This window comes from Ornithorhynchus anatinus, chromosome 5 (assembly GCF_004115215.2).
Source record: "Ornithorhynchus anatinus isolate Pmale09 chromosome 5, mOrnAna1.pri.v4, whole genome shotgun sequence".
NCBI lineage: Eukaryota > Metazoa > Chordata > Mammalia > Monotremata > Ornithorhynchidae > Ornithorhynchus > Ornithorhynchus anatinus.
In genome coordinates, this window is record NC_041732.1 from 2,751,579 (window position 1) to 2,776,681 (window position 25,103).

The window sequence follows — 25,103 nt, forward strand, 5'->3', positions numbered from 1 at the left end:
ACAGAGAAGTGAAGTGACATGCCCACGGTCACACAGCTGACAAGTGGCAGAGCCGGGAGTCGAACCCATGACCTCTGACTCCGAAGCCCAGGCTCTTTCCACTGAACCACGCTGCTTCCAGTGACACGGCAGACGTGGTGGAGCAGGAGTAGAACCCATGACCTTATGACTCCCAGGCCCGGGCTCTATCCACTAGGCCGTGCTGCTTCCTGGAGGAATATGGAGTCTGCCTAGTCCTGCTATCGTAATAATAATGTTGGTATCTGTTAAGCGCTTACTCTGTGCAGAGCACTGTTCTAAGCGCTGGGGTAGATACAGGGTAATCAGGTTGTCCCACGTGAGGCTCACAGTCCCCATTTGACAGATGAGGTAACTGTGGCACAGAGAAGTGAAGTGACTTGCCCACAGTCACCCAGCTGACAAGTGGCAGATCCGGGATTCGAACCCATGACCTCTGACTCCCGAGCCCGGGCTCCTTCCATTGAGCCACGCTGCTTCTCTACTGGGCTAACCCTGGGCCGCTGCATAAGAGACTGCTAGGGAAGTGGAGTGGACGCAACCTACCCTAGGGAAGCGGCGTGACCCAGCGGATAGAGCACGGGCTAGGGGGTCCGAGGACCCGGGTTCTAATCCCGGTTCGGCCACCGTCCTGCTGGGTCACCTTGATCAAGCCACTTCTCTGGGCCTCAGTCCCCTCATCTGCAAAATGGGGATTCATTCCCTGTTCGTCCCTCCTACTTAGACTGTGAGCCCCACGGGGGACCTGATTTTCCTGTATCTCTCCCGGAGACCAGGATAGTGTTCGGCGCCTCGTAAGCGCTTAACAAATACCACCATCAATATTATTATTACCCTACTTTGGGCCTCGGGCTCAAGTTCTTTCCATCATGGTTAGCAGCGTGGCTCAGTGGCAAGAGACCGGGCTTGGGAGTCAGAGGTCATGGGTTCGACTCCCGGCTCTGCCACTCGTCAGCTGGGTGACTGTGGGCAAGTCACTTCACTTCTCTGGGCCTCAGTTCCCTCATCTGTCAAATGGGGATTAACTGTGAGCCTCACGTGGGACAACCCGATTACCCTGTATCTGCCCCAGCGCTTAGAACAGTGCTCGGCACAGAGTAAGCGCTTAACGAATACCAACATTATTATAGACTGTGAGCCTCATGGGGGACCTGATTTTCCTGTATCTCTCCCGACGACCAGGATAGTGTGCGGCGCGTCGTAAGCGCGAGAAGCAGCGTGGCTCAGTGGAAAGAGCACGGGCTTTGGAGTCGGAGGTCATGGGTTCGAATCCCGGCTCTGCCACTTGTCAGCTGTGTGACTTTGGGCAAGTCACTTCTCGGTGCCTCGGTTCCCTCATCTGTAAAATGGGGGTTAAGACTGTGAGCCCCACGTGGGACAACCTGATTCCCCTGTGTCTACCCCAGGCGCTTAGAACAGCGCTCGGCACATAGTAAGCGCTTAACAGATACCAACATTATTATTAACAAACACCACCATCAATATTATTATTACCCTACTTTGGGCCTTGGGCTCAAGTTCTTTCCCCCATCCCTTCCTAGCTCTCCCCCAAGAAGCGGTTCTGCTCCCGTTTGGAGGGGCCCCGGAGCATATCGCGGCGCCCAAAGCCTGTCGCGACCCAAGGATGGGTCGCGACCCTGTCCCGAGGCGCCCGGAGAGAAGCGCGGCCACCGCAGGCCGCTTTCCCATTGGCTCGGGCGGTTTCAGAATCCGCCTCCGCGCTCCCCGGTTGCTATGGCAACGCTCCCCCTAGCGGCGGCTCGGACTCCCTCCCTCCCTCCTCGTCCGGACCAATCGCAAGCGCCCTTACGGGCCGCAACCCTTCCGACCAATCGGAGCCTCGGAGACGCCCGGCCGTTGCCGCCCCTTCCAATCGGAAGCGTCTTCCCGGGGGAGGGGCGGGAGGGGAGCGCCGCGCCCGGGGGGGGAGGCAGGGGGCGCTCTCGGCCGGCGGTGCGGGCGGAGATGGAGGAGGAGGTGGCGGGAGACCTGCGGGTCCTGGGGTAGGGCGAGGGGCTCGCGGGGCGGGAAGGCAGCGCGGATCCTCGTCCCGGTCCCCTTTCCCTCCCCGAGCCGCCGCCCCTCTCTCTGCCCCGGTCCGCAGGTTCTCCGGGCCCCCGTGGACGGCCGGGCGGGTCGGGGAGGCGGCGGCCCTCGGCGCCTCGTGCGGGGCTTTCAGGACGCTGTGCGCTCGGTTGGCGGAGGAGCTGGCAGCCCGCGGGGCGCTGGAGGAGGCGGCGCTTCTGAGCACGGGAGACGGTGAGCGGCGGGGAGGGGCAGCGCTGGGCGGCGCAGTGCCGCGCCCGGACGGAAGGGGGAGCCCGCGGGCCGGGCAGCGCAGTGCCGCGCCTGGCCGGACGGGGGCGCCCGCGTCCCCCGGCCGGGCGAAGCAGCGCCGTGCCGGGCCTGGCCGGAGGGGGGCGCCCGCGGGCAGTGCGTTCGCACCCTCTAGCGCCCCCTCTCGTTCGTTCATCATTCATTCATTCAATCGTATTTGTTGAGCGCTTACTGTGTGCAGAGCACTGGACTAAGCGCTTGGAATGGAATAGAGAAGCAGCGTGGCTCAGTGGAAAGAGCATGGGCTTTGGAGTCAGAGGTCACGAGTTTGAATCCCGGCCCTGCCACTTGTCAGCTGTGTGACTGTGGGCAAGTCACTTCACTTCTCTGTGCCTCAGTGACCTCATCTGTAAAATGGGGATGAAGACTGTGAGCCCCACGTGGGACAACCTGATTCCCCTGTGTCTACCCCAGCGCTTAGAACAGTGCTTGGCACATAGTAAGCGCTTAACAAATACCAACATTATTATTATTATTGTAATGGACAATTCGGCAACAGATAGAGACCGTCCCTGCCCCACGACGGGCTCATAGTCCAAATGGGGGAGACGGACAGCAAAGCGAAACAGCACGAAACAAGTAGTCTGGCCCCTCAGTTCCGCAGCGCTTCTGTCCACGTCCCTCACTTAGCTATTACATAATAGTATATATATGTATCACTATTACATAATAGTAATAATAATGATGATGGCATTTGTTAAGCGCTTACTATGTGCCCAGCTCTGTTCTAAACGCTGGGGGGGATACAAGGGGATCAGTTTGTCCCATGTGGGGCTCACAGTCTTCATCCCCATTTTACAGATGAGGGAACTGAGGCCCAGAGAATAATAATGTTGGTGTTTGTTAAGCGCTTACTATGTGCCGAGCACTGTTCTAAGCGCTGGGGTAGACGTAGGGGAATCAGGTCGTCCCACGTGGGGCTCCCAGTCTTAATCCCCATTTTACAGATGAGGGAACTGAGGCACAGAGAAGTGAAGTGACTTGCCCACAGTCACACAGCCGACAAGTGGCAGAGCTGGGATTCGAACTCATGAGCCCTGACTCCAAAGCCCGTGCTCTTTCCACTGAGCCACGCTGCTTCAAGTGAAGTGACTCGCCCAGAGTCACCCAACTGACAAGTGGTGGAACCGGGATTAGAACCCACGACCTCTGACTCCCAAGCCCGGGCTCTTTCCATTGAGCCACGCTGCTTCATTAATAGCCGTCTCTCCCAGTGATACTGATTATTATGGTATTTGTTAAGCGCTTACTGTGTGCCTTACTATCCGCTGGGGTGGGTACAATAATAATAATAATAATGGTATTTGTTAAGCGCTTACTATGGGCTTAACAGAAATACACTGTTCTAAGCACTGGGGGAGATGCAAGGTAATGAGGTTGTGCCACGTGGGGCTCACAGATCATAATCCCCATTTTACAGATGAGGTAACTGAGGCACAGTGAAGTGACTTCAGTAACAGAGAAGTTAAGTCACACAGCTGATAAGTGGCAGAGCCAGGATTAGAACCCAAGACCTCTGACTCCCCTGCCCCTGCTCTTTCCACTAAGGCATGCTGCTTCTCTATTTAAGTACTTACTATGTGCTGGGCACTATAGTAGGCGCTGCGGTGGGTATAAGGTAATCGAGTCAGACCCAGTCCCCGTCCCACATGGGGCTCACAGACTCAATCATCCTTTTACAGTTGAGGAAACTGAGGCACAGAGAAGAAGAAGAATGATGATGGTATTTGTTAAGCGCTTACTATGTGCCAAGGACTGTTCTAAGCACTGGGGTAGATACAAGCTAATCAGGTTGTCCCTCGTGGGGCCCACAGTCTTCATCCCCATTTTACAGATGAGGGTACTGAGGCCCAGAGAAGTGACGTGCCAAAAGTCACACAGCTGACAAGTGGCAGAACTGGGATTAGAACCCACGACCTCTGACTCCCAAGCCCGTACTCTTTCCACTAAGCCACGCTGAAGTGACTTGCCCAAGGTCACACAGCAGACGTGGTGGAGCTGGGATTAGAGCCCGTGATCAAACTGTAGACTGAACTCGTTGTGGACAGGGAATGTGGCTCTTTTACTGTTCCCTCCCAAGCGTTTAGTACAATGCCCTACGCACAGTAACCGCTCAATAAGTACGACTGAGTGAATGAAACTCCTCGTGTTTACCAAATCGGTTGTATGGTACTCGCCCGAGCGTTTAGTACGGTGCTCCCAACCCTTAGCCCTACAGCACTTATGTCCACACCTATATTAATGTCACTCTCCTCCTCCAGACCGTAAGGTCGTTGTGGGCAGGGAACGTATCTACCCCGTGGGTTCAGTCGTGCTCTCCCAAGCGCTTAGTACAGTGCTGTGCGCTCAGTAAATACGATGGAATGAAATGAAGCTCGTGGTGGGCAGGGACCGTGTCTACCAAATCGGGTCTGTCGTCTTCTCCCAAGCGCTCAGTACAGGGCCGTGGATGGATGGATGGATGGATGGTTGAAATGGGCTTGGGGTTCGGACGGTGCATTCGGGGGGCGGCCGGGGCTCTTTGGGCCCGGGCTGAGGTCCGCGTCCCTGCCCAGAGCCCGGCGTGGAGGAGAGCTTCCTGCTGGAGCTGAGCGGGCTGCTACGGGAGCTCCGCTGCCCCGACGCCGCGCTCACCGACGGGGATCCCACCACGCGCCTCCGCGAGCCCCGCGGCGGCCTGCGCCTGCTCCGTGAGTGCCGACCCCCCCCGGGGGGCGGGACCTGGGCCTGGAGGGGGTGGGCCCAGGGCCGGGAGGGGCAGAGCCGAGGAGGGGGTGGTAATAAATAATAATAATGACGGCACGTGTTAAGCGCTCACTGTGCGCAAAGGACCGTTCTAAGCGCTGGGGGGATACAAGGTGATGAGGTTGTCCCACATGGGGCGCACAGTCTTCATCCCCATTTTACAGAGGAGGTCACTGAGGCACAGAGAAGTTCAGTGACTTGCCCAGAGGGCCAGGCTGGGGCCCGAAGGGCAGGCAGAGCTGTGGGGAGGGGGCTGGGAGATGAGCAGAGCGGGCAGGGGGTGGGGCCGGGGCTGGCAGGGGTGGGGAGGGGCAGGGCCGGGGAGGGGGTGGGAGGAGCTGACCTGGGAGTGGGCAGAGCCAAGGAGGGCGTAATAATAATAACAACGGTATTTGTTACGTGCTTACTATGTGCCGAGCGCTGTTCTAAGCCCTGGGGTGGATATAAGGCAATCAGGTGGCCCCACGTGGGGCTCCCCGCTCTCAATCCCCATTTTACTGATGAGATCACTGAGGCCCGGGGATATTAAGCGACTTGTCCGAGGTCACACAGCGGACAAGTGGCAAACCCACATCCTCCCAGGCCGGTGTTCTTTGCACTAAGCCACGTTGCTCCTCTAGGGGTTAGGGGACCGGCGGAACCCCGGGGGGGGGGGGGCCGGGCGACTAGGATGCCCGGATCCAGGGCGGCGCGGGGGGCGGTCCACCCTCCCCGTCCCTCCCTGTCCCCGTCTCCTTCCCTCCAGGTTTCCTCTGCTCAGAGCTCCAGGCGGCCCGACTGATCGGTCGCGAGACCCCCCGGGCCCCGTCGCAGGAGGAAGGGGAGCGGCTCCGGGAAGCCCGGGAGGAACTGACCCTGATCTGCCAGGCCCTAGGACTGCCCTCGGCCCATCCCGGCACCGCCCCCGGCCAACTATTTCAGGAGCTGCTCGCTAAGGTGAGGAGCCCGGACTCCTCGGAGTCACCTCCCCGGCGCTCGGTCCGGTGTGGGGACACGGGAGGTGCTCGGGAAATCGGACCGGTGGGTCGACGGCTGCCGGGGAAAGGAGAGGGCGGGGGTGCCCTCCAGCCAGGATGACCTGGTGCCGCCCTCGAGGGAGGGAGAAGAGGTGGGAGAGGCCCCTTTCCAAGGCCAAGACTGAAAGGCCTCCTCCCCCAGCCTCTCTCCCCCGTCCGTTCCCCCAGATCTCAGCCCCGCTGTCCCTCGTGCCACCTGGACACCTGGCTCCTCTCCTGACCAGCTCCCTGGACTCTGCCCGCTGGGTAGGACCCCCGGGGTGTGGTGGGGGGCCGGGCTCCCGGGGGGGAGGAAGGCGGCCGAACCCCCCGCCTGCTCCTCCCCCTTGGGACAGGCGGTCCTGGGCGAGATTGACCGGAGCCTGCGGGCCGAGTACCGTTGCCGCCGCCGCATGCTGCTCACCCGGTTGGACCTCACGGCTGCCTCCTTCCACTGGGCCGAGCGGGCGCAGGTGAGACCCGGGCAGCTCCGCCCCGCTCCTTCAACCCCGGAATCCTGCGCCCCGCCTGGGGGATCGGGGGACCCGGGATCCCTCAGGGCCTCTCCCGGCGGGGACCCCGACTCTGACGCTTGACCCCCGCTGGTCTCGCTAACCTGCAGGCCCAGAGTGCCGCCTTGACCGCGAGGCTGGCGCCCCTGCGGCGGGCGCTGTGTCCGGAGCCCGGGGTCTCCCTCGCCCACCTCCTGGCCGCCCGGGCCGACCTCTCCCGTCTCGTGCCCGCCACCAGCCCGGCCTCCCGCGCGGCCACCAGCTGCCCCGTCAACAAGGTGGGTATGGGGGGGGGGGGGGGGGCGGTCGTTCGGACCGGGATCCCGGGACCCCGTCACCGGGCGGGGTCGGTCTCTATATCTGTTGCCGAATTGTCCGTTCCAAGCGCTTAGTACGGTGCTCCGCACATAGCGCTCAATAAATACGATTGAATGGGCAAGAGGGCCTAGTGGGTAGAGCATGGGCCTGGAGTCAGAAGGTCATGGGTTCTGATCCCGCCTCCGTTGCGTGTCTGCCGTGTGACCCTGGGCAAGTCCCCTACCTCTCTATGCCTCAGTTACCTCATTTGTAAATGGCGATCGAGACCGCGAGCCCCCGTGGGACAACCCGATTACGCCGTATCTGCCCCAGCGCTTAGAACAGTGCTTGGCAAATGCCAGCGGTATTATTATTATTACGGCGCCTGGCATATAGTAAGTCCTTTAACAAATACCATGATTAGTCATTATTATCAGGGCCTGGTGGAAAGAGGATGGGCCTGGGTTCTAATCCTGGCTCTGTCACTATTTTGGGGCTCGGTTTTAAATGATGATCGTTAAGCGTTAACTGTGAGTCAAGCACTCTTCTCAGCGCCGGGGTGGATTCAAGCTGATCGGGTCGGACGCGGTCCCTGTCCCGAAGGGGACTCCCAGACTAAGTCGGAGGGAGAACGGGCGTGGAATCCTCATTGTGCAGATGAGGAAACCGAGGCACAGAGAAGCGAAACAGCCTTGGCCTAGTGGATAGAGTCAGACGGACCTGGGCTCTGATCCCGGCTTCGCCACTTGCTCGCTGCGTGAGGTTGGGCCGGCCATCGAGAAGCAGCGTGGCTCAGTGGAAAAGAGCCCGGGCTTGGGAGTCAGAGGTCATGGGTTCTGATCCCGGCTCCGCCGCTGGCCAGCTGGGTGACTTTGGGCAAGTCGCTTCACTTCTCTGGGCCTCGGTGACCTCATCTGGAAAATGCGGATTAAAACTGTGAGCCCCACGTGGGCCAACCTGATCGCCTCGTATCCCCCCCCACGGTGCTTTGCACATAGTAAGCGCTTAACAAATACCGCCATTATCATTATTATTATTTCACTCTTCTGGGCCTCAGCTACCTCATCGGTAAAATGGGGTTTAAGACTGTGAGCCCCATGTGGGACGTAGTCACACTTCTCTTGCCTCAGTGTCCTCATCTGCAAAATGTGGATTCCTTGCCCGGCCTCCTTCCCACTTAGACTGGGATTCTCCTGGGGGACAGGGACCGCATCTGACCCGATGTCCTTGTATCAACCCCAGTGCTTAGAACAGGGCTTAACACGTACCGCAGATGTTATCACTCTCTCTCTCTTTCTTCCCCTCCAGATTCTGATGGGCACTGTGCCAGACCGGGGGGGCCGCCCCAATGAACTCGAGGCGCCCATGCCCTCCTGGCAGAGTCGGCGAGAAGGGGGCCGACAGCGCTGGGGCCAGAAGGGCGGGAAGAAGAGAAAGAGATGATGGAGGAGGTGCGGCCGTACCCCTTGTTCCCCGCGGCTCCCGTTGGTTCAGCTGACCTCCCGCTCCCCCCCGTTCACTGCTTGGGTTCTGCCCATGCCCGGCGGAGGGAGGGTCCCGGGCAGGGAGACGGGGAGGGCGACGAGAGCCCTGCTGCCAAGGCCTAGATTTCTCCCCTCCCCCCGACCGAGAACTGCTGTTCCGTTTCTGGAAAAATAGATTTAATTTATAGCGTCCGTGCCTGGTGTGCCCGCCCGTGCCCGCCCCGGGCGCGGCTCCTGTCCGCCGCCCCCTCGGCCCGCCCCTGCCACGTCGGCCAGGATGAGCGTCACCGGGTTCGGGCTGCCCGCCGGCGGCGGCTCCCCGGGACCCCGCTGCCGACTCCGCTCGCTCTCCAGGTGGGCGTTGGCGCAGCGCAGCCCCATGTTCTCCAACAACAGCCGCTCCCGCTCCTGTGGGCGCGGGATGTGTGAGGGTAGCCAGGCTCCCCTCCCCGCCGCTTAGATACCCCCTGCCCTCAGCCCACTGGGAGGGGCATCGATCCCGGGTCGGGGCAGGGCCAACCGGCCCCTCACCTGCTCCAGATCCTTCATGTGTTGGAGCAGCTGGGCACTGTGGCCTTCAGGTGGCGGGGAGCCGGGTGGGAGCGGGTCGGTCTGGGTCCAGGCGTGCCGGGTCTGCGTGCCGCCGCCCGGCCCTCCCGAAGCGGGGAAGGAGAAGCCGTCCTCCGACCCTGGGAGGGCACGGCCGCGAGCGGTCAGGCCTCTGGGCTCTGTCCTAGGGAGCCGGCCCCCCCCGGGCCCCCCGACTCACCGGAGCCGGCCACGGGGGCGTACGGCGTGAGGGACCCCGTTGGGCCGCCGTCCCCCTTGCCGCCTTGTTTCTTGCATTCCACCTCCACCTGGTCCTTGCACTGTCTGTGGCAGCTCAGCCCGCAGTCTGAGGGGACGGGAACGGTCACCGAATGCCGCTCTTCCGGTGCGGGGGAGCCCCCCGGCCCCCTACGGCCCTCGCTCCCCCTCCCCGTCACGGGGACCCTGGCCCACCTACCCCGGCAGCGGAACCCCTGCTTGCTGACACCCCAGAGCTGTGGAGAGGAGAGAGATTACTGTCGTCGCCCCCCTCCAACACCACCCGCCGGGCCCTGCCGGCCAGCCGGCGGGGCCGGGGGTGAACCCCAGCCTGGCCGGCGAGCGGCCGGCTCTAGCCGGGGCCGGCGGGGCGGTGGAGACGGAGACGTGGTGTCATTTGCCAGGAGGAAAGAGAAAGGCGGCAAGGGTATCCTTGGCCACCTTCCCCGTTGGCACCGCTGGGACCCCAGAAGCGGGACGAGGCCGCGGTTCGCACGAGGGGGCGGGACGAGGACGGGGTTGGGGGGGGGGGGGGGCGGCGCTCACAAAGCCGTTGCAGCTGTCACAGAACGTGGGCTTCTTGAAGGTGACCTCGTGGAAGGCGTGGAGGAAGCCCAGGCCCAGCTTGGCACAGATGGCGCTGGCCTTGAGGAAGTAGCCGGTCAGCTCTTCGCGGCTGAAAGGCCCGGCGCTGCCCGGGCCGGGCGGAGAGGGGAGCGTGTGGGCTCGGACGTGGCGGGGTCCACCCCGCCCCCAGCCCGGCGACCCGGGAGTCCTCCTCCCCCCCCCCCGGCCCCCGGGGACACGCCTCCGGCCGGGCCGTCTCCCACGGGAGGGCGGCTCGTGCCTGGCGCGGGCTCCTGCCCCCGCCTCGCCCTCCCCTTCCCCACAGGTGGGCAGCGGGCGGCTCACTGCCGGTGCGGGGCCCGGTGCAGGTCGTGGCAGGCGAAGGGGAAGCTGGCGGCGATGCACTCAAAGTCGTCCCGGGACACGTAGCCTCTGCCTTCGGGGTCGTAGTTTTTGAAAACCGACTGCGGGAGCGGGCAGGGCCAGGAGCTCAGCTCAGCCGGGCCTCGACGTCAACTCCCGCAGGGCGGTTATTTTTTTCTGTTGTTATTTGTTAGACGCTTACTATGGGCTAGGCTGGGGAGGACACAAGCTAATCAAGTCGGACCCAATCCGAGTCCCACGGGGGGCTGACGGTCTTAGTCCCCATTTTACAGATGAAGTAACTGAGGCACAAGAATAATTACGGTACCTGTTAAGCTCTCACCGTGCGCCACGCGCCCGTCCAAGTGCTGGGGCAGACTCAGGTTGGACAGAGTCGTCGTACCACGCGGGGCTCGCGCTCTTAATCCCCATTTTACAGATGAGGTAATTGAGGCCCAGGGGTACTCACCTCCACCAGCTGCTCCACGTGGCGGCTGAGGGTGTCCCGGTCCGGTTTGGGGGTCACCCCGGGGGCCCACTCCACCACCAGGGGAGGCTTGAAGGGGGTGGGCGGCTGGGAGGCCGGGGGGGGGGGAAGGTCAGAGGTCATTACGTCAGTCCCGGGTCAAGCCTAGGAGTCGCGGCTCTGAGATCTCGGGAGGAGCCGGGGCCGAGGCCAGACTGGGTGGGGGGGTCGGGGGTCGGGGGGGGGGGTCCGGATGTGGGGGAGGGAGAGGGGTGGGCTTGGGGGTCGGGGCGGAGGGGAGGCCTCACCAGGCTTTTGGGGTTACGAGGCTCCCGAGCGTAGGACAATTCGTAGATCTCGTCCTCCGTGTAGAACAGGTCCAGAGACAGCTAGGGAAAGGCTGGGGTCAGTGGGAGCCCCCAATTCCGACCCCCCCCCGTGCACGGGGTCCCCAGGATAGGACACTCTCCCCATCCTCTGTCCAACCCAATTTTCTTGGATCGACCCCCGCGCTCAATACGGTGCAGAAGCAGCGGGGCTTTAGTGGCAAGTGCCCAGGCTGGGGAGTCAAAGGATGTGGCTTCTAAGCCTGGCTCTGTCCCTTTTTTTTATATATATTATGGTATTTGTTAAGCGCTTACTACGTGCCGGGCACTGTACTCAGTGCTAGGGTGGACACAAGTAAATCGGGTTGGACACAGCCCCTGCCCCACATGGGGCTCACAGTCTCCATCCCCATTTTCCAGATGAGGTATCTGAGGCCCAGAGAAGTGAAATGACTTGCCCGAGGTCATCCAGCAAGCGGCAGGGCCGGGATTAGAACCCATGACCTGGACGTAGGCCCGTGCGCTATCCACTAGGCCGTCAGTTTGCCGCATGACGGGGGGCAAGTCACAACTTCTCTGGGCCTCAGTTGCCCCATCTGTAAAAGGATTAAGTCTGCGACCCCCATATGGGACCACCTAATTACATATGAGAAGCAGCGCGGCTCAGTGGAAGGAGCCCGGGCTTGGGGGGGGGTCCGAGGTCATGGGTTCGAATCCCGGCTCCGCCGCTTGTCAGCTGCGTGACTGTGGGCGAGTCGCTTCACTTCTCTGTGGTTCGGTGACCTCATCTGGAAAATGGGGATGAAGACTGGGAGCCTCACGCGGGACAACCTGATGACCCTGTAAATCTAACCCAGCGCTTAGAACGGTGCTCTGCACATAGTAAGCGCTTAACAAATACCCACATTATTATTATAGTAAACGCTTAAATACCAGCATTATTTTTATTACCCCAGCGCTTAGAACAGTTCTTGGCATACAGTAAGTGCTTCAATACCAGCATTATTACTGGCAACTGATCACCTTTTATCTACCCCAGCGCTTTCAACGGTGCTCGGCACATAGTAAGGGCTTAACAATTATTATTAGTGACTGGCAGACAGTAATAATAATCATAATGCTGGTATCTGTTAAGCGCTTACTACGTGCCGAGCACCGTTCTAAGCGCTGGGGTAGATACAGGGGAATCAGGTTGTCCCGCGTGAGGCTCCCAGTTAATCCCCATTTTCCAGATGAGGTGACCGAGGCCCAGAGAAGTGAAGCGACTCGCCCACAGTCAGACGGCGGACAGGTGGCGGAGCCGGGATTCGAACCCATGACCTCCGACTCCCAAGCCCGGGCTCTTTCCACCGAGCACTTACCAAATCACCCCATCGTTACTCTTCCCACGCTCAGTCCCCCCCCCCCACCGTTGCGCTCCCCCGCCGCGCCGATGCAGTGCTCACCGTGAGCAGATGCAGCAGGTCCTTGTTGGCGCTGCAGGGCGGGCACTGGCGCTGCAGCTCCTGCAGCTCCTGCAGCCTCCGATACAGGCCCTGCAGCTTGGGCAGGTGGAGCCGCCCGTCGGGCAGCCGGTCGGGCAGGGCCTCGTGCAGGGACACCAGGTCTTTGAGGTGGACCCCCAACACGGGCAGCTTGAACCCCCCGCACTCGCCGAAGGCCCGGCGGTACTGCCCGTAGTTGCCGCCCGATGCCAGCAGCTCTGCCAGCTCCAGGAGCGTCTGGGGGAGGACAGAGAGCAGGGAGTTGGGGGCTGGGCCTGCCTCTCCCTTTGAGGGCCCCCCCCCCCGAAGCTGGGGGGGGGGGGTGTTTCAGGGAACATGCCAGTTATAATAATAATAATGTTGGTATTTGTTAAGCGCTTACTATGTGCAGACCACTGTTCTAAGCGCTGGGGTAGACACAGGGGAATCAGGTTGTCCCACGTGGGGCTCACAGTCTTAATCCCCATTTTACAGATGAGGGAACTGAGGCACAGAGAAGTTAAGTGACTTGCCCACAGTCACACAGCTGACAAGTGGCAGAGCTGGGATTCGAACTCATGAGCCCTGACTCCAAAGCCTGTGCTCTTTCCACTGCGCCACGCTGCTTCCCATATGTTATGTGAGAAGCAGCGTGGCCCAGTGGACAGAGCCCCCGGCTCGGGAGTCAGAGGGCATGGGTTCGAAGCCCGGCTCTGCCACCTGGCAGCTGGGTGACTGTGGGCGAGTCACTTCTCTGGGCCTCAGTGACCCCATCTGGAAAATGGGGACTAAAACTGTGAGTCCCACGGGGGCCAACCCGATCACCTTGTATCCCCCCAGCGCTTAGAACAGTGCTATGCACGTAGTAAGCACTTAACGGATACCACCATAATCATTATTATTATTACCAACCTGATGACCCTGTATCTCCCCCAGCGCTTAGAACAGTGCTCTGCACGTAGTAAGCGCTTAACAAATACCACCGTTATCATTATTATCATCAACCTGATGACCCTGTATCTCTCCCAGCGCTTAGAACAGTGCTCTGCACGTAGTAAGCGCTTAACAAATACCAACATTATGATGATTATCGTCGCGTCGCCGTCTCCCAAGCGCCCAGGAGGTGCTCGATAAATCCAATCGACCGATCGAATCAAAGGGAGCAGAGATTGGGGGAGCTCGTTCATTCATTCATTCAGTCGTGTTTATTGAGCGCTTACTCTCTGCCAAGCACTGTGCTAAGCGCTTGGAAAGTATAATCCGATAGAGAGGGGCAATCCCCGCCCACGGCGGGCTCGGTCTAGGGTGGAGAGACGGAGCTCACCGCGGGCAGGGAAGGCGTCTAGTAGAGAAGCAGCGTGGCTCAGTGGAAAGAGCACGGAGTCCGAGGTCATGAGTTCGAATCCCGGCTCTGCCACTTGCCAGCTGTGTGACTGTGGGCGAGTCACTTCTCGGGGCCTCAGTTCCCTCATCTGGAAAATGGGGATGAAGACTGTGAGCCTCACGTGGGACAACCTAAAGTTGGTATTTATTAAGCGCTTACTCTGTGCAGAGCACTGTTCTAAGCGCTGGGGGAGACACCGGGGAATCGGGTTGTCCCACGTGGGGCTGATGACCCGGTGTCTCCCCCAGCGCTTAGAACAGTGCTCTGCACAGAGTAAGCGCTTAACAAATACCGACATTATTATTATCATTATTATTATTATTCCAGCGTAGTTTCCCAAGGGCTCGGTGCAGCGTCGCGCACGGAGTAAGCGCTCAGTAAAGAGGCCTGAATGCATGAGGTGAGAGGGGGTGGGGGGGTGCGGGCGGCGGGGGGGACAGGGAAGGTGGAGGGGAAGGGGGCGGGGGCGACGAGGGGACGTGCGACCTTGGTGCTGTCGGGGCTGAGCAGGGCGTGCGAGTCCTTGAGGCGGGAGATGGCGCTGTGGCACAGGCCCCCCGTCACCGCCATCAGCGTGTTGAAGTTGTGCAGCTGCCGGAGCTTCTGCAGGGGACGGCGACAAGCTGGCACCGGGCACCGGGCAGCGGGCCCCGGGCCCTCCCCAGGGCTGGGGGGGGAGGGGAGGGGGAAGGGGGCGGGGCCCGAGGGGAGGAATCTGATAGGGCGGGGCCGGAGGGGGCGGGGCCGGAGGGAGGAGCCTGATAGGGCGGGGCCGGGAGAGGGGCGGGGCCGGGAGACGGAGGGGGCGGGGCCTGATGGGACGGAGCCTGATGATAGGGAGGAGCCAGGGGAGGGGCGGGGCCTGAGGGGAGGAGTCTGATAGGGCGGGGCGGGAGAGGGGCGGGGCCTGAGGGGACGGAGCCTGATAGGGCGGGGGCGGATGGGCGGGGCGGGAAGACGGAGGGGGCGGGGTCGGAGGGGACGGGGCCTGATGGGGCGGGGCCAGGAGAGGGGCGGGGCCTGAGGGGACGGAGCCTGATGATAGGGCGGAGCCAGGAGAGGGGCGGGGCCGGGAGACGGAGGGGGCGGGCCCGAGGGGACGGAGCCTGATAGGGCGGGGGTTGAGGGGCGGGGCCGGGAGACGGAGGGGGCGGGGCCCGAGGGGATGGAGCCTGATGATAGGGCGGCGGTTGAGGGGCGGGGCCGGGAGACGGAGGGGGCGGGGCCCGAGGGGATGGAGCCTGATGATAGGGCGGCGGTTGAGGGGCGGGGCCGGGAGACGGAGGGGGCGGGGTCAGAGGGGGGCGGAGCCTGAGGGGCCGGGAGGCGAATGAGGAGGGGCGAGGCATGAGGGGGCGGGGCCTAAGGGCGGCAGGGCCGCGGAACGGAGAGGGGTGGGGGCTGCGGGGACGTGGGCAGGGAGAGGGGGTGGGATCCGATTGGCGGGGCCAGGGAAGGGGCGGGCCCCGATTGGCGGGGCCAGGGAAGGGCGTGGCCGCGGAACGGCGGGGGGAGCTGCGGGGGCAGAGAGGTGGTTTGGGACCCGATTGGCGGGGGCCAGAGAAGGAGCGGGCCCTGATTGGCGGGGCCAGCGAGGGGGCGTGTCCGGCGCCCCGAGAGGCGCGCGCGCTCTGACCTGGGCCACGTGGATGAACTTGGTGAGCACCTCCGCCCGCTGCTGCGGCGTGGGCCTGCTGAGCACCATGACCTGCACCCACTGCGACACGCTGTTGCACAGGGCCACGGAGCGCTCCAGCGCCGGGTTTTCCCGCACCGAGCCCTGCAGCACATAGCTCCGCAGCTCCGACGCCTGGAGGGGCAGCGCACGCCATGGGCAGGCCTCCCGCCACCGCCCCCGAAGCCCGGGGTCGACCCCGGGGTCAAGCGGGACCCCCCCCCCCCCCCGGACCTCGAGGTCGGTCTCGGGCCCGGCGTCCCCTCCTCCACCCCCGGGAGCGCAGTGTCTGCTCAGGGTCTAGCTCTTCCCCCCCCCCTCCTCCTCCGCCGGGACTCACGGTGATGCCGCAGAAGGCCTTGAACTCCAGATAGGTCAGGTGCTCGGCCAGTTCCCCCGTCTCCAGGTGGTCAAAGAGCAGAGAAACCTTGCGCTTCTTCCCGCAGCTCGGGCTGCTCAGCTGCTGGGGCTGCTGGGGGTCCTCGGGGCTCAGGCTGGGGGGGGGGGATGGATCGGGCCATCAATCCGTGGGCACGTACTGAGCGCCTCAGGGAGCCACACACCGCCTGGGGGGACGCCGACTCACAGGTTGGCGGAGTCCATCAGCCGGCGCTGGGCCGCGTCGCCCTCGAGCCTCACGGCGTTCCAGAAGCCGCCGACCACCTCGTCCAGCTGGGGCTCCAGGCGGAAGGCCTCCGGGAAGTGGTTGACCCAGTACCTGGAGGTCGGGGCGCAGAGGGCTGGGCTCGGGGAGTAGCCCGGTGCACCCCGAGGAAGAATCGAGGGTGCCTAGCGGGCGCTTCCTCTGCCGAGAGCCCCGGAGCCAGCGCTTGCGAGAGGACGGTGGCACAGGGCGGGTGGGGAGACACTCGCCCTGCCCTGGAGCAGCGGTGGCGGAGACAGACGCCAAAATAAGAAACGTGGCCTAGCGGAGGGAACACGGGCCGGGGAGTCAGAAGGACCTGGGTTCTAATCCCGAGGCCGGAAGCAGCGTGGCTCAGTGGAAAGGGCCCGGGCTTGGGAGTCGGAGGGCACGGGTTCGAATCCCGGCCCTGCCGCTCGGCAGCCGGGTGACTGGGCGAGTCGCTTCTCTGTGCCTCAGTGACCTCCTCTGTCAAATGGGGATTAACTGGGAGCCTCACGTGGGCCAACCTGATGACCCTGGATCTCCCCCGGCGCTTAGGACGGTGCTCTGCACATAGTAAGCGCTTAACGAATACCAACATTATTAATTGCGGCTGTGTGACCACGGGCAAGTCACCGGGCTTCTCTGGGCTTCCATTTCCTCAGCTGTAAAGGGGAGATACTTGTTCTTCCTCCTCTTTAGGCCGTGAGCCCCGTGCGAAACAGGGACTGTGTCCAAACTAATTAATTTATAACCACCCCTGCACCTAGAACAGTGTTTGACACATAATAAGCAGCATGGCTCAGTGGAAAAAACCTGGGCTTGGGAGTCAGAGGTTCTAATCCCAGCTGTGTGACTTTGGGCAAGTCACTTCATTCATTCAATAGTATTTATTGAGCGATTACTATGTGCAGAGCACTGTGCTAAGCGCTTGGAATGTACAAATCGGTAACAGATAAAGGCAGTCCCTGCCCTTTGACGGGCTTACAGTCTAATCACTCTTTGGTGCCTCAGTTCCCTCATCTGTAAAATGGGGATGAAGACTGTGAGCCTCACGTGGGACAACCGGATTACCCTGTACCTACCCCAGCGCCTAGAACAGCGCTTGGCACATAGTAAGCGCTTGTTTAGACTGTGAACCCATCACTGGGCAGGGACTGTCTCTATCTGTTGCCGAATTGTCCATTCCAAGCGTTTAGTCCAGTGCTCTGCACATGGTAAGCGTTCAATAAATACTATGGAGTGAATGAATAGTAAGCGCTGAGCAAATTCCCTAAAAAATGTTTCAGGTAGGAGGAAGCAAGAGGTGAAAGGGGGGGGGGGGGCGGCAGGGCTTGGGATTCTCACCTTATTAAATTACAGATCCGCAGGCGTCTCTGCCCCTGTTTCTCCCCAGTGGCTTCCTGGTATGTAGCTCAGGGTCAAGGTTCTCTCCTGTCTGTCCGTGGGATGAGGACCTGGGGGACGGGGACGGCATCCCCTCCCCCCGACAAAGCCCCCAGCCCTGGTCCCTGGGATGCCCCCCGACGGAAAGGATATAGGGCGAGCAGGCGGCGGGCAAATTCGGCGGAGGGCAGGACCCAGCTGTGCATGGTCAGTGCCATGTTGACCGTGTTGTCGCTGCAGCACAGGCTGCCATCCGGGTCTGCGGGGGACGGAGAGAGTCGGTCGAGCCCGGAGCTACGCCCCAAACTGCGCTCCGCCCACCCGCCTGCCCCCACTTGGGCCAACCGGGTCTCTGTGCACTCTCTGCCCCAAGAACGGAGCTGGAATCAGAAATGGGATGAAAGGTAAGTCTGGGTCAGAGGTCGGGGATCAGAAGATGGGTTGGGTGGTGATGGACCACAGGATGGGGTCGAAGGCCCCAGAGTTAGATGGAGTCGGGATGAGGTCAGGGGAGGGACCTCGGGGAGGTCAGAAAAGAATGAGGTCAAAGGTTGGAGGATCGTACCCTGAGAGTGAGGGGGTCAAAGAAAGAGAGGGTCAGGGAACGGAGGAAAACGGTAGACCGTAAACTCATCGTGGGCAGGGAATGTATCTGTCTGTCGTTAACAGTGGACTCTCCTAAGTGCTAAGTACAGTGCTCTGCACCCAGTAAACGCCCAATAAATAGGGCTGACTGACAATGAGTGAATGAGTTAGGGGATCGGTGAACCTGGCACCCAGGGGTCCAAGGACGAGGGTGCTGGGTTTGGATAGGGACCAAAGGCCGGAGGAGTCAGGGACCGGGCAGGGGGCTGGGGGCGAGGGAGGGGGGGTCCCCTCACCGAAGGAGAGGATGCATTTCTCCAGCAGCTCGTCCAGACTGCAGCCTTTGCTGACGGGCCCCAGCACCATGGTGGCCATGACCTTGGTGATCTCCCGGGGGTTGGGGCACGTCATGCGTCTCCGATTCTGCCTCAGCCGCCCCTTCCCCACCGCCCCCAGGGTCGCGGACATGCCTGGTCCCTGGCATTCTAGCTGCGACTTCCTGTGGGGGCAGAGAAACCCGCACGGCTTCCTCGGTGAACGCCGACAACTCCGCAGTCTGATGCGCTCCCCTACGCCGCCCCGCTCCCTTCTCTCCCCAAGCCCAGTGCCCGAGGGTCAGACTCAGGATCCGGGGAGAGCTTTCAGCCACCTCAAGGAAGCAAGGGGCTACAGTGGGAACTCTGAGGGAGGGGGCGGGGGGGGGGGGGGCTTGCCACACGTCCCCCCCCCCACCCCCAACCCCCCGGGAGTCCAATGGAGAACCATTCCCGCTTCATCCCACCCTGTCTGCTCCTCTCCTCCTGGCCCTCCTGCCGTAACCCTTCCTCCGTGGAGGGGTGAGAGAGGATATACCTGCAGCGGAAGGTGGGGTTGAGATGATTTTCTCCTCCCTTTCTACTCCCTCCCTTCCCTCCTCTCCTTTGCCATTTCTCCTCTCTTTCTTCCCTTCCCCTCCTTTGCCTTCTCTCCTCCCCTCTGCTCCTCCCACCTCTCCTCTGCTGTGGCCTTCTCTCCCCGCTTGGCTCCCTAGGGCCTAGGTTGAGACCCCTTGGGGCCAGTAGCTTCAAGGAAAGTTTAAAAATAAAATCCTCCAGTTAAGAATCAGGAGTCCCTGAAGGCGAGGAGGAGGAGAGGGAGCAAGGTCACGCGACACGGTTCACCCGCGCGCACACCAACGGGCATAAGCACGAACGGACCCACAAGCCACCGACAGAGATTACGAATCCCCAGACCCACTTAGATACACCATCTCTGTACACCCCCACTTTGAATCCTTTGAAAGTGGGCTAAGACATGTACACCTCACCCCAACTCACCTGAAAACAATCACACACCCTAGCGGGGGACGTGTTTACAGAGATACCCACTTCCCTTCTCTGAGGTACACACCATTACCTTGCAAGTCTTGCACAAGGCTTGAGGCAACTGTAGAAACGCACAGCCCAGAGATGAGCACCCCGTACACCTCACTCAATCGACCAATCGTGGTTATTGTGCACTTACCGGGTGCAGAGCACTGTACTAAGAGGATGGGAGGGTACAATATTACAGAGTTGGGAGACACGTTCACAGTGGCGCGTTCTCACGTTCGCACGCACAATTTTCCCGGAAGACCGTAATCCCTCTTGGTGTCCCTCTCTGTCTTCCCCCCTGCCTCCCCAGGGGATTATAAAGCAGCACCCCCAACTCCCCCTTTTTTCGTGAACTATAAACTGTCCCCATCTACCCCTTCTGGGTGAGATAAGGGGAGTCACTCTCTGGGCTGGGTCTCCATCTCCATGCCCCCTGCCCTCCCCCCGCCCCATATAGACGCACACCTGAGAGTGGAGTCAGTGAGATCTATTCTTCCAAGCGCTTAGTACAGTGCTCAGCACCCAAACAGCCCTCCATAAATACGATTGAATGAATCTGCTGAGAGGAACTAGGTGAGACGGATTGGGATCGAGGAGGGGGGGAGTCCTTCTAGGGCTGGGGGCAGGGCCGACTCACCGCGGGAGGGTATGGGGCAAACAGAAGGCCCTGGACTCTACTCCCCTCCCCTAGCCAGGGGCATCAGGGCGGCGGGCATGACCAGGGCACGGCTGGGGCATCTCTGCCCTTGCCCCCGCCCACCCGCACGGGCTCAGCTGTGACGCACGGAGCCGGTCCCCAGAGCCGACCTTCCCACCGGCCTCCCAGGAGGTCAGGACCCCTGTCTTCTGAAGCCAACCTTTCCACCAGCCTCCCAGGGGGTCAGGACCCCTCTCCTCTGAAGCCAACCTTTCCACCAGCCTCCCAGGAGGTCAAGACCCCACTCCCCTGAAGCCACCCTTTCCACCAGCCTCCCAGGACCCCCTCCTCTGGCCTGGAAGGGCTGTAAACGTGTGGGAGCAATGACAGCGGAAGGGTTGGGGGACAGGGGGACTGGCCAGACCTCCAGTCTTCTGGCTTCCTGTTTCTCCCACTCCCCGGATAGTAGCCGGCCTCCCATCCACCCACTTCTCTCCTAGGAGCTGCAGGGGACCCATGCGTCCGGCCCACCCGCTTCTCAACCCCTCCCAACTCGGGGAAGAGAAGGGGAAGTTTCCTTCTTTGGAAATCCCCCCAACGCTCCCCGTGCCGCTCCCCCTGTTTAGGCCAAACCCAGGACTGGATCACAGTGGACTGGAGCCCCGCCTTCGCCCCGGCCTTCCTGACCCCGGGTCCTTCCTTTTTTTGCATCTGTTAAGCGCTTACTATGTGCCAGGCGCCGTACTGAGCGCTGGGGAAGATACACCATAGGTCGGACACAGCCCCTGTCCCACTTGGGGTGCGCGGTTTCGGCGGGGCCTGGCGGCGACATCGGGAGTCAGAGGACGTGGGCTCTGATCCCTGTCTGCTGTGTGACCTTGGGCAAGTCGCTTCACTTCTCTGGGCCTCCGTTCCCTCGTCTGTAAAATGGGGATTAAGACCCCGAGCTCCATGCGGGCGGGGACCGCGTCCAACCCCATTACCTTGCATCTCCCCCAGTGCTTAGAACGGTGCTTGGCACAGAGTAGGCACTTAACAAATGTCATTATTACTATTATTAATCCTCATTTTACAGATGCGGTGGCGAGGAATGAAGTGACCTGCCCAAGGTCACACAGCGGGCAAGTGGCAGAACTGGGATCAGAAGCCAGGTTGCTTGACTCCGAGACCCGGGCTCTCTCCGTTAGGCCTCGCTGCTTCCCAGTTGTTGTGTGAGAGCCCAACCCGGCCCGCGAATGGATATTTTGGCGGGGGATTCGGGGAGGTGGGGAAATGGGGAAAGGGTCCCAGGCAGCGACCAGTTGGGTATCATGAAGGGGCAGGAGGGGAGAGGAGGGAGAGGAGACATTTACTCTACGGCATGACAGTAATACCTAAACTGATATTACAGCAGGACAAGGAGCGTGGCCCAGTGGATAGACCACGGTCCTGGGAGTCAGCAGGACCTGGGTTCTAATCCCGGCTCCACCACTTGTCTGCTGGGTGACCACGGGCAAGTCACTTAACTCCTCTGGGCCTCAGTGACCTCATCTGCCAAATAGAGAATAAGACTCACTGCGGGTCAGCGAGCCCGTCTTTGGGCAGGGATGGTCTCTATCTGTTGCCGAATTGTCCATTCCAAGCGCTGAGTACAGTGCTCTGCACACAGTAAGCGCTCAATAAATACTATTGAATGAATGGATGACAGGGACTGTGTGTCCGACCTGTATCTACCCCAGCCCTTAGAATGGTGCTTGACACATAGGGAGTGTTTAACCAATATCCTATTATTATTCTTATTGTTAACAGCCCATTGACACCGAGTCATATTGAAAGAGTGACACCCATGCAAGAACACAAACACACAGCCCACCCACATAGTGATACAATCACACACACCCTGTCATCTAATGTTATATTGACACTGAGCTGTAGAGACACACACTGTCACAATTTAATATAATAATAATTGTGGTATTAAGCGCTTACTGTGTGCCAGGCACCGTACTAAGCGCCGGGGTGGATCCAAGCAAAGCGGGTTGAACACAGTCCCTGTCCCACGGGGGGCTCACTGTCTCAATCCCCATTTTCCAGATGAGGTAACCGAGGCACAGAGAAGTGAAGAGACTCGCCCGGGGTCCCACAGCGGACAGGTGGCAGAGCCGGGATTAGAACCCACGACCAGCCGACTCCCCGGCCCGTGCTCTATCCGCTACGCCGCTTCTCACGTACCATCTGGTCCCGTATTATATTGACACAGAAGCATAGAGACATGTAGTGTCACAGTTAACAAATACACCAGAGCACAGGCAAGCTGTTAGTCGCTCACAGCATCCCCACACTGTGATCGCCTCACATACACTTGCCATAACACTGACACGATGAAACAGTTCCATTCATTTAATCCTATCCGTTGAGCGCTTGCTGTCTGCAGAGCACTGTACTAAGCGCTTGGGAAAGTACAACGCGACGATACACATTCGCTCCCCACAGTGAGCTTACAGTCTAGAGCGACGGGGAGACAGACGCCGGTACAAATAAATAAAATACCCGATAGGGACGTAAATGCTGTGGGCCTGGGAGGGAGGAAGAGCAAAGGGAGCGAGTCAGGGCGACGCAGAAGGGGTGGGAGATGAGGAAAAGTGGGGCTTAGTCTGGGAAGGCCTCTTGGAGGAGGTGGGCCTTCAATAAGTCTTTAAGGTGTGTGTGTGTGTAGGGGGCGATTACATCCACACCGGAGCAAAGACACACGCTGTCCATCACACTCGGTGATACAGTCACATGCGCATCCTCTGATCCAGTGTTGCTTGGACAACGGGACACACGCAGAGGAACACAGACGCAACCGTCAGTCACACCCACACAGAGACAACAGTCACACACTGATTCAATAGTCCATCGTCACTGAGGCGGTCACACCACCAGAACCGTCCCCCACGCACAGGGGCGTGGACGTACCGTGTCAGTCACACCCACAGCGTCTACCTTCACACCTACATGATGATACATTCTCACACCCTGATGCAGTAGCCCACTGACAGATGCAGACCGTCTCCCCCTCTAGAATCTGAGCTCGTCGTAGGCCGGGAACGTGTCCGTTGCTTGTCGCGAGTGTACAGTGCTTTGCACACAATCAGCGCTCGGTAAATACAAGTGAATGAGTGCACGGGGGCGCTGAAAGATACCCTCCCCCGGGGGCACAAGGGGAGACCGTCACCCACAGCCTACCCACGCTGTGACTGCAGTCACACGTACACACTCACTGATCCAACAGCGCACCGATGCCGACGCAGATAGGGCCGACGGTCACACACGCGCCGATCCACTATCACGCTGAAGTTGCGACACGGGCTCCGATCCGGTATCACACGAAACACGGGGGCCACCCCGGTGACCCGGCGAAACACATCCACTCCCTGACACCATCCACCCCTTCCTCCCGCTCCACCCCACCCTTGCGGTCCATCTCTCCCTCCTCGATAAGGCCTCGCTTGGCTCCCCCTCTCTCCCTTCCCAGTTGCCCCCCCCGCCCCGAGGGCGAGGAAGGAGTCCAGAAAGGAACCCGCCCTCAGACCTCCCACCCCATCACCCCCACCCCTCCTTACTCCTCCCCTCTCCCCCCTCCCCCCGCCCCCGCTGGATTTCCTCATCTGCCCTCTCAGAACTGCCGGGTCTTTCGACACTGCCAGGAAGGGAAGGCCTGGGGACCCCTCTCCCCATCCCAAGCAGTCCCCCGGACCCCCGGCGGGTCTCCCCTTCACCCCCCCCCCCCCCAGAGCCTGGGCCCGGCCGGACCCCCGGGGTCTTCTTTCCCGGGACCCCCCGGTCTGAGGACCGGAGTGTACGCGGAGCGTTGAGGAGGGAGGGTTGGGTGGGCTGGTGGAGAGGGATCCAGGGGTCGGGGGACAGAGGGGTCACAGGGGAGACCGGGGGAGAGGTCGGCTCACCTTTTGCTGTCTCTGCGGTTCATGTTGGGTCCCCGCGGCCCGGTCCAATCTGGGTGTCCCAGCCCCGGAGGCCGTGCGGGTGGCGAAGGACCCCCTCACCGCCCCCTCCCCAGCCCCCAGGGGTGCCGGGGTGGGGAGGGGGGGGGCGTCTGCAGGGAGGCACAGACCCGAGAGACCTCCCCCCCTCCCGCCCCTTCCTGGCTCCCCAGCTGTGCACCTGCCCCCCCGGCGCCAGGCCTCTTCGCACTGCCGTGGCCTCTGAGCCTTTTCCGTCCCACGAAAGAGGAACTGCCTCCCCCTCCCCCTTCCCCTCCCCCTGCCCCGGCGGGATCTGCGCCAGGCGGGGAGATCTCTGGGCGAGGAGGGAGGACGGCGGGGCGGGGGAGGGCCATCCTGCCCTCCCCCTCCTTCGATGGGCAGGGCCAAGGGAGCATCCCGTTAGCTGGGCCCGGAGCTCCCCGGAAACACCTGGCTTCCAGCTCCGCTGCCCACCTGGGCGCCCCCCTCCCACCCCCGTCTGCCTCCCCTGAGCGGGGGTGTCGTGCACGTGACCTGCCACCCGGGGAGGGGGTTCCCGAGCCCAGGTGACCCCGGGCCAGCTGCGCCCTCGGGCCCAGGTGCGAATGGCCCACGTGTCCGTGCGCGATCCCTAGTGACGGGGACCTGGTGGGGGGGTGGGCCCGGGCTTGCCCCCTTTAAAGCAGCAAGAAATTAGGGGTCGCCTGCAGGAGAATTAGCCCCTTCCTCAGGCACTGGTGTCCCCCCCCCCCCCAATCTGCCCCTTGAGGAAATCGGGGGGCGGGGGGATGGTCGGGAGAGGGAATCCCCAAAGGTTGAGAGGAGAGAGTCGGTGGGGGCAGAGAAGGGAGGGGGTTAATAATAATAATAATGTTGGTATTTGCTAAGCGCTTACTCCGTTCTAAGCGCTGGGGGAGATACGGGTGGTCCCACGTGAGGCTCCCAGTCTTCATCCCCATTTTACAGATGAGGGAACTGAGGCACAGAGGAGTTGAGTGGTTCTGGGGGCGCCCTTCGTCATCCAGTGAGCGCCCCTTCCCCGGGGCCGGAGACACTGTCTCTTTAACAGTAGCTGAGATGAAGGCAGATGCGATGAGAACGGAAAACCACCGCTTTCCTGAGCTGTATCATGCAG

At 61.3% G+C, this 25,103-nt stretch overlaps 2 protein-coding genes across 3 annotated transcripts; one reads left to right on the plus strand and one right to left on the minus strand.

Moving 5' to 3' along the window:
• Positions 1-1,956: 1,956 nt before the first annotated feature.
• Positions 1,957-8,580, plus strand: FAM98C (family with sequence similarity 98 member C). The gene is made up of 8 exons (XM_029064960.2): positions 1,957-2,021; positions 2,123-2,277; positions 4,911-5,045; positions 5,846-6,036; positions 6,285-6,362; positions 6,452-6,568; positions 6,718-6,885; positions 8,213-8,580. The coding sequence occupies exons 1-8, from the start codon at positions 1,984-1,986 to the stop codon at positions 8,345-8,347; spliced, it is 1,017 nt and encodes a 338-aa protein (XP_028920793.1). The 5' UTR covers positions 1,957-1,983; the 3' UTR covers positions 8,348-8,580.
• Positions 8,555-24,085, minus strand: RASGRP4 (RAS guanyl releasing protein 4). Of its 2 annotated transcripts, XM_029064954.2 has the most exons (17): positions 23,951-24,085; positions 18,332-18,534; positions 17,604-17,709; positions 17,412-17,474; positions 16,026-16,157; positions 15,780-15,933; positions 15,401-15,574; positions 14,251-14,367; positions 12,363-12,638; positions 10,900-10,980; positions 10,595-10,699; positions 10,108-10,226; positions 9,742-9,886; positions 9,395-9,431; positions 9,158-9,283; positions 8,920-9,077; positions 8,555-8,796 (listed from the first exon to the last, which is right to left on the minus strand). In XM_029064954.2, the coding sequence occupies exons 1-17, from the start codon at positions 23,971-23,973 to the stop codon at positions 8,566-8,568; spliced, it is 2,250 nt and encodes a 749-aa protein (XP_028920787.1). In that variant the 5' UTR covers positions 23,974-24,085; the 3' UTR covers positions 8,555-8,565. The 2 variants fall into 2 exon arrangements, with proteins under 2 accessions (XP_028920787.1, XP_028920792.1); XM_029064959.2 differs by lacking the exon at positions 18,332-18,534 and having other exon boundaries at positions 23,951-24,075.
• Between the last annotated feature and the right edge of the window lie 1,018 nt (positions 24,086-25,103).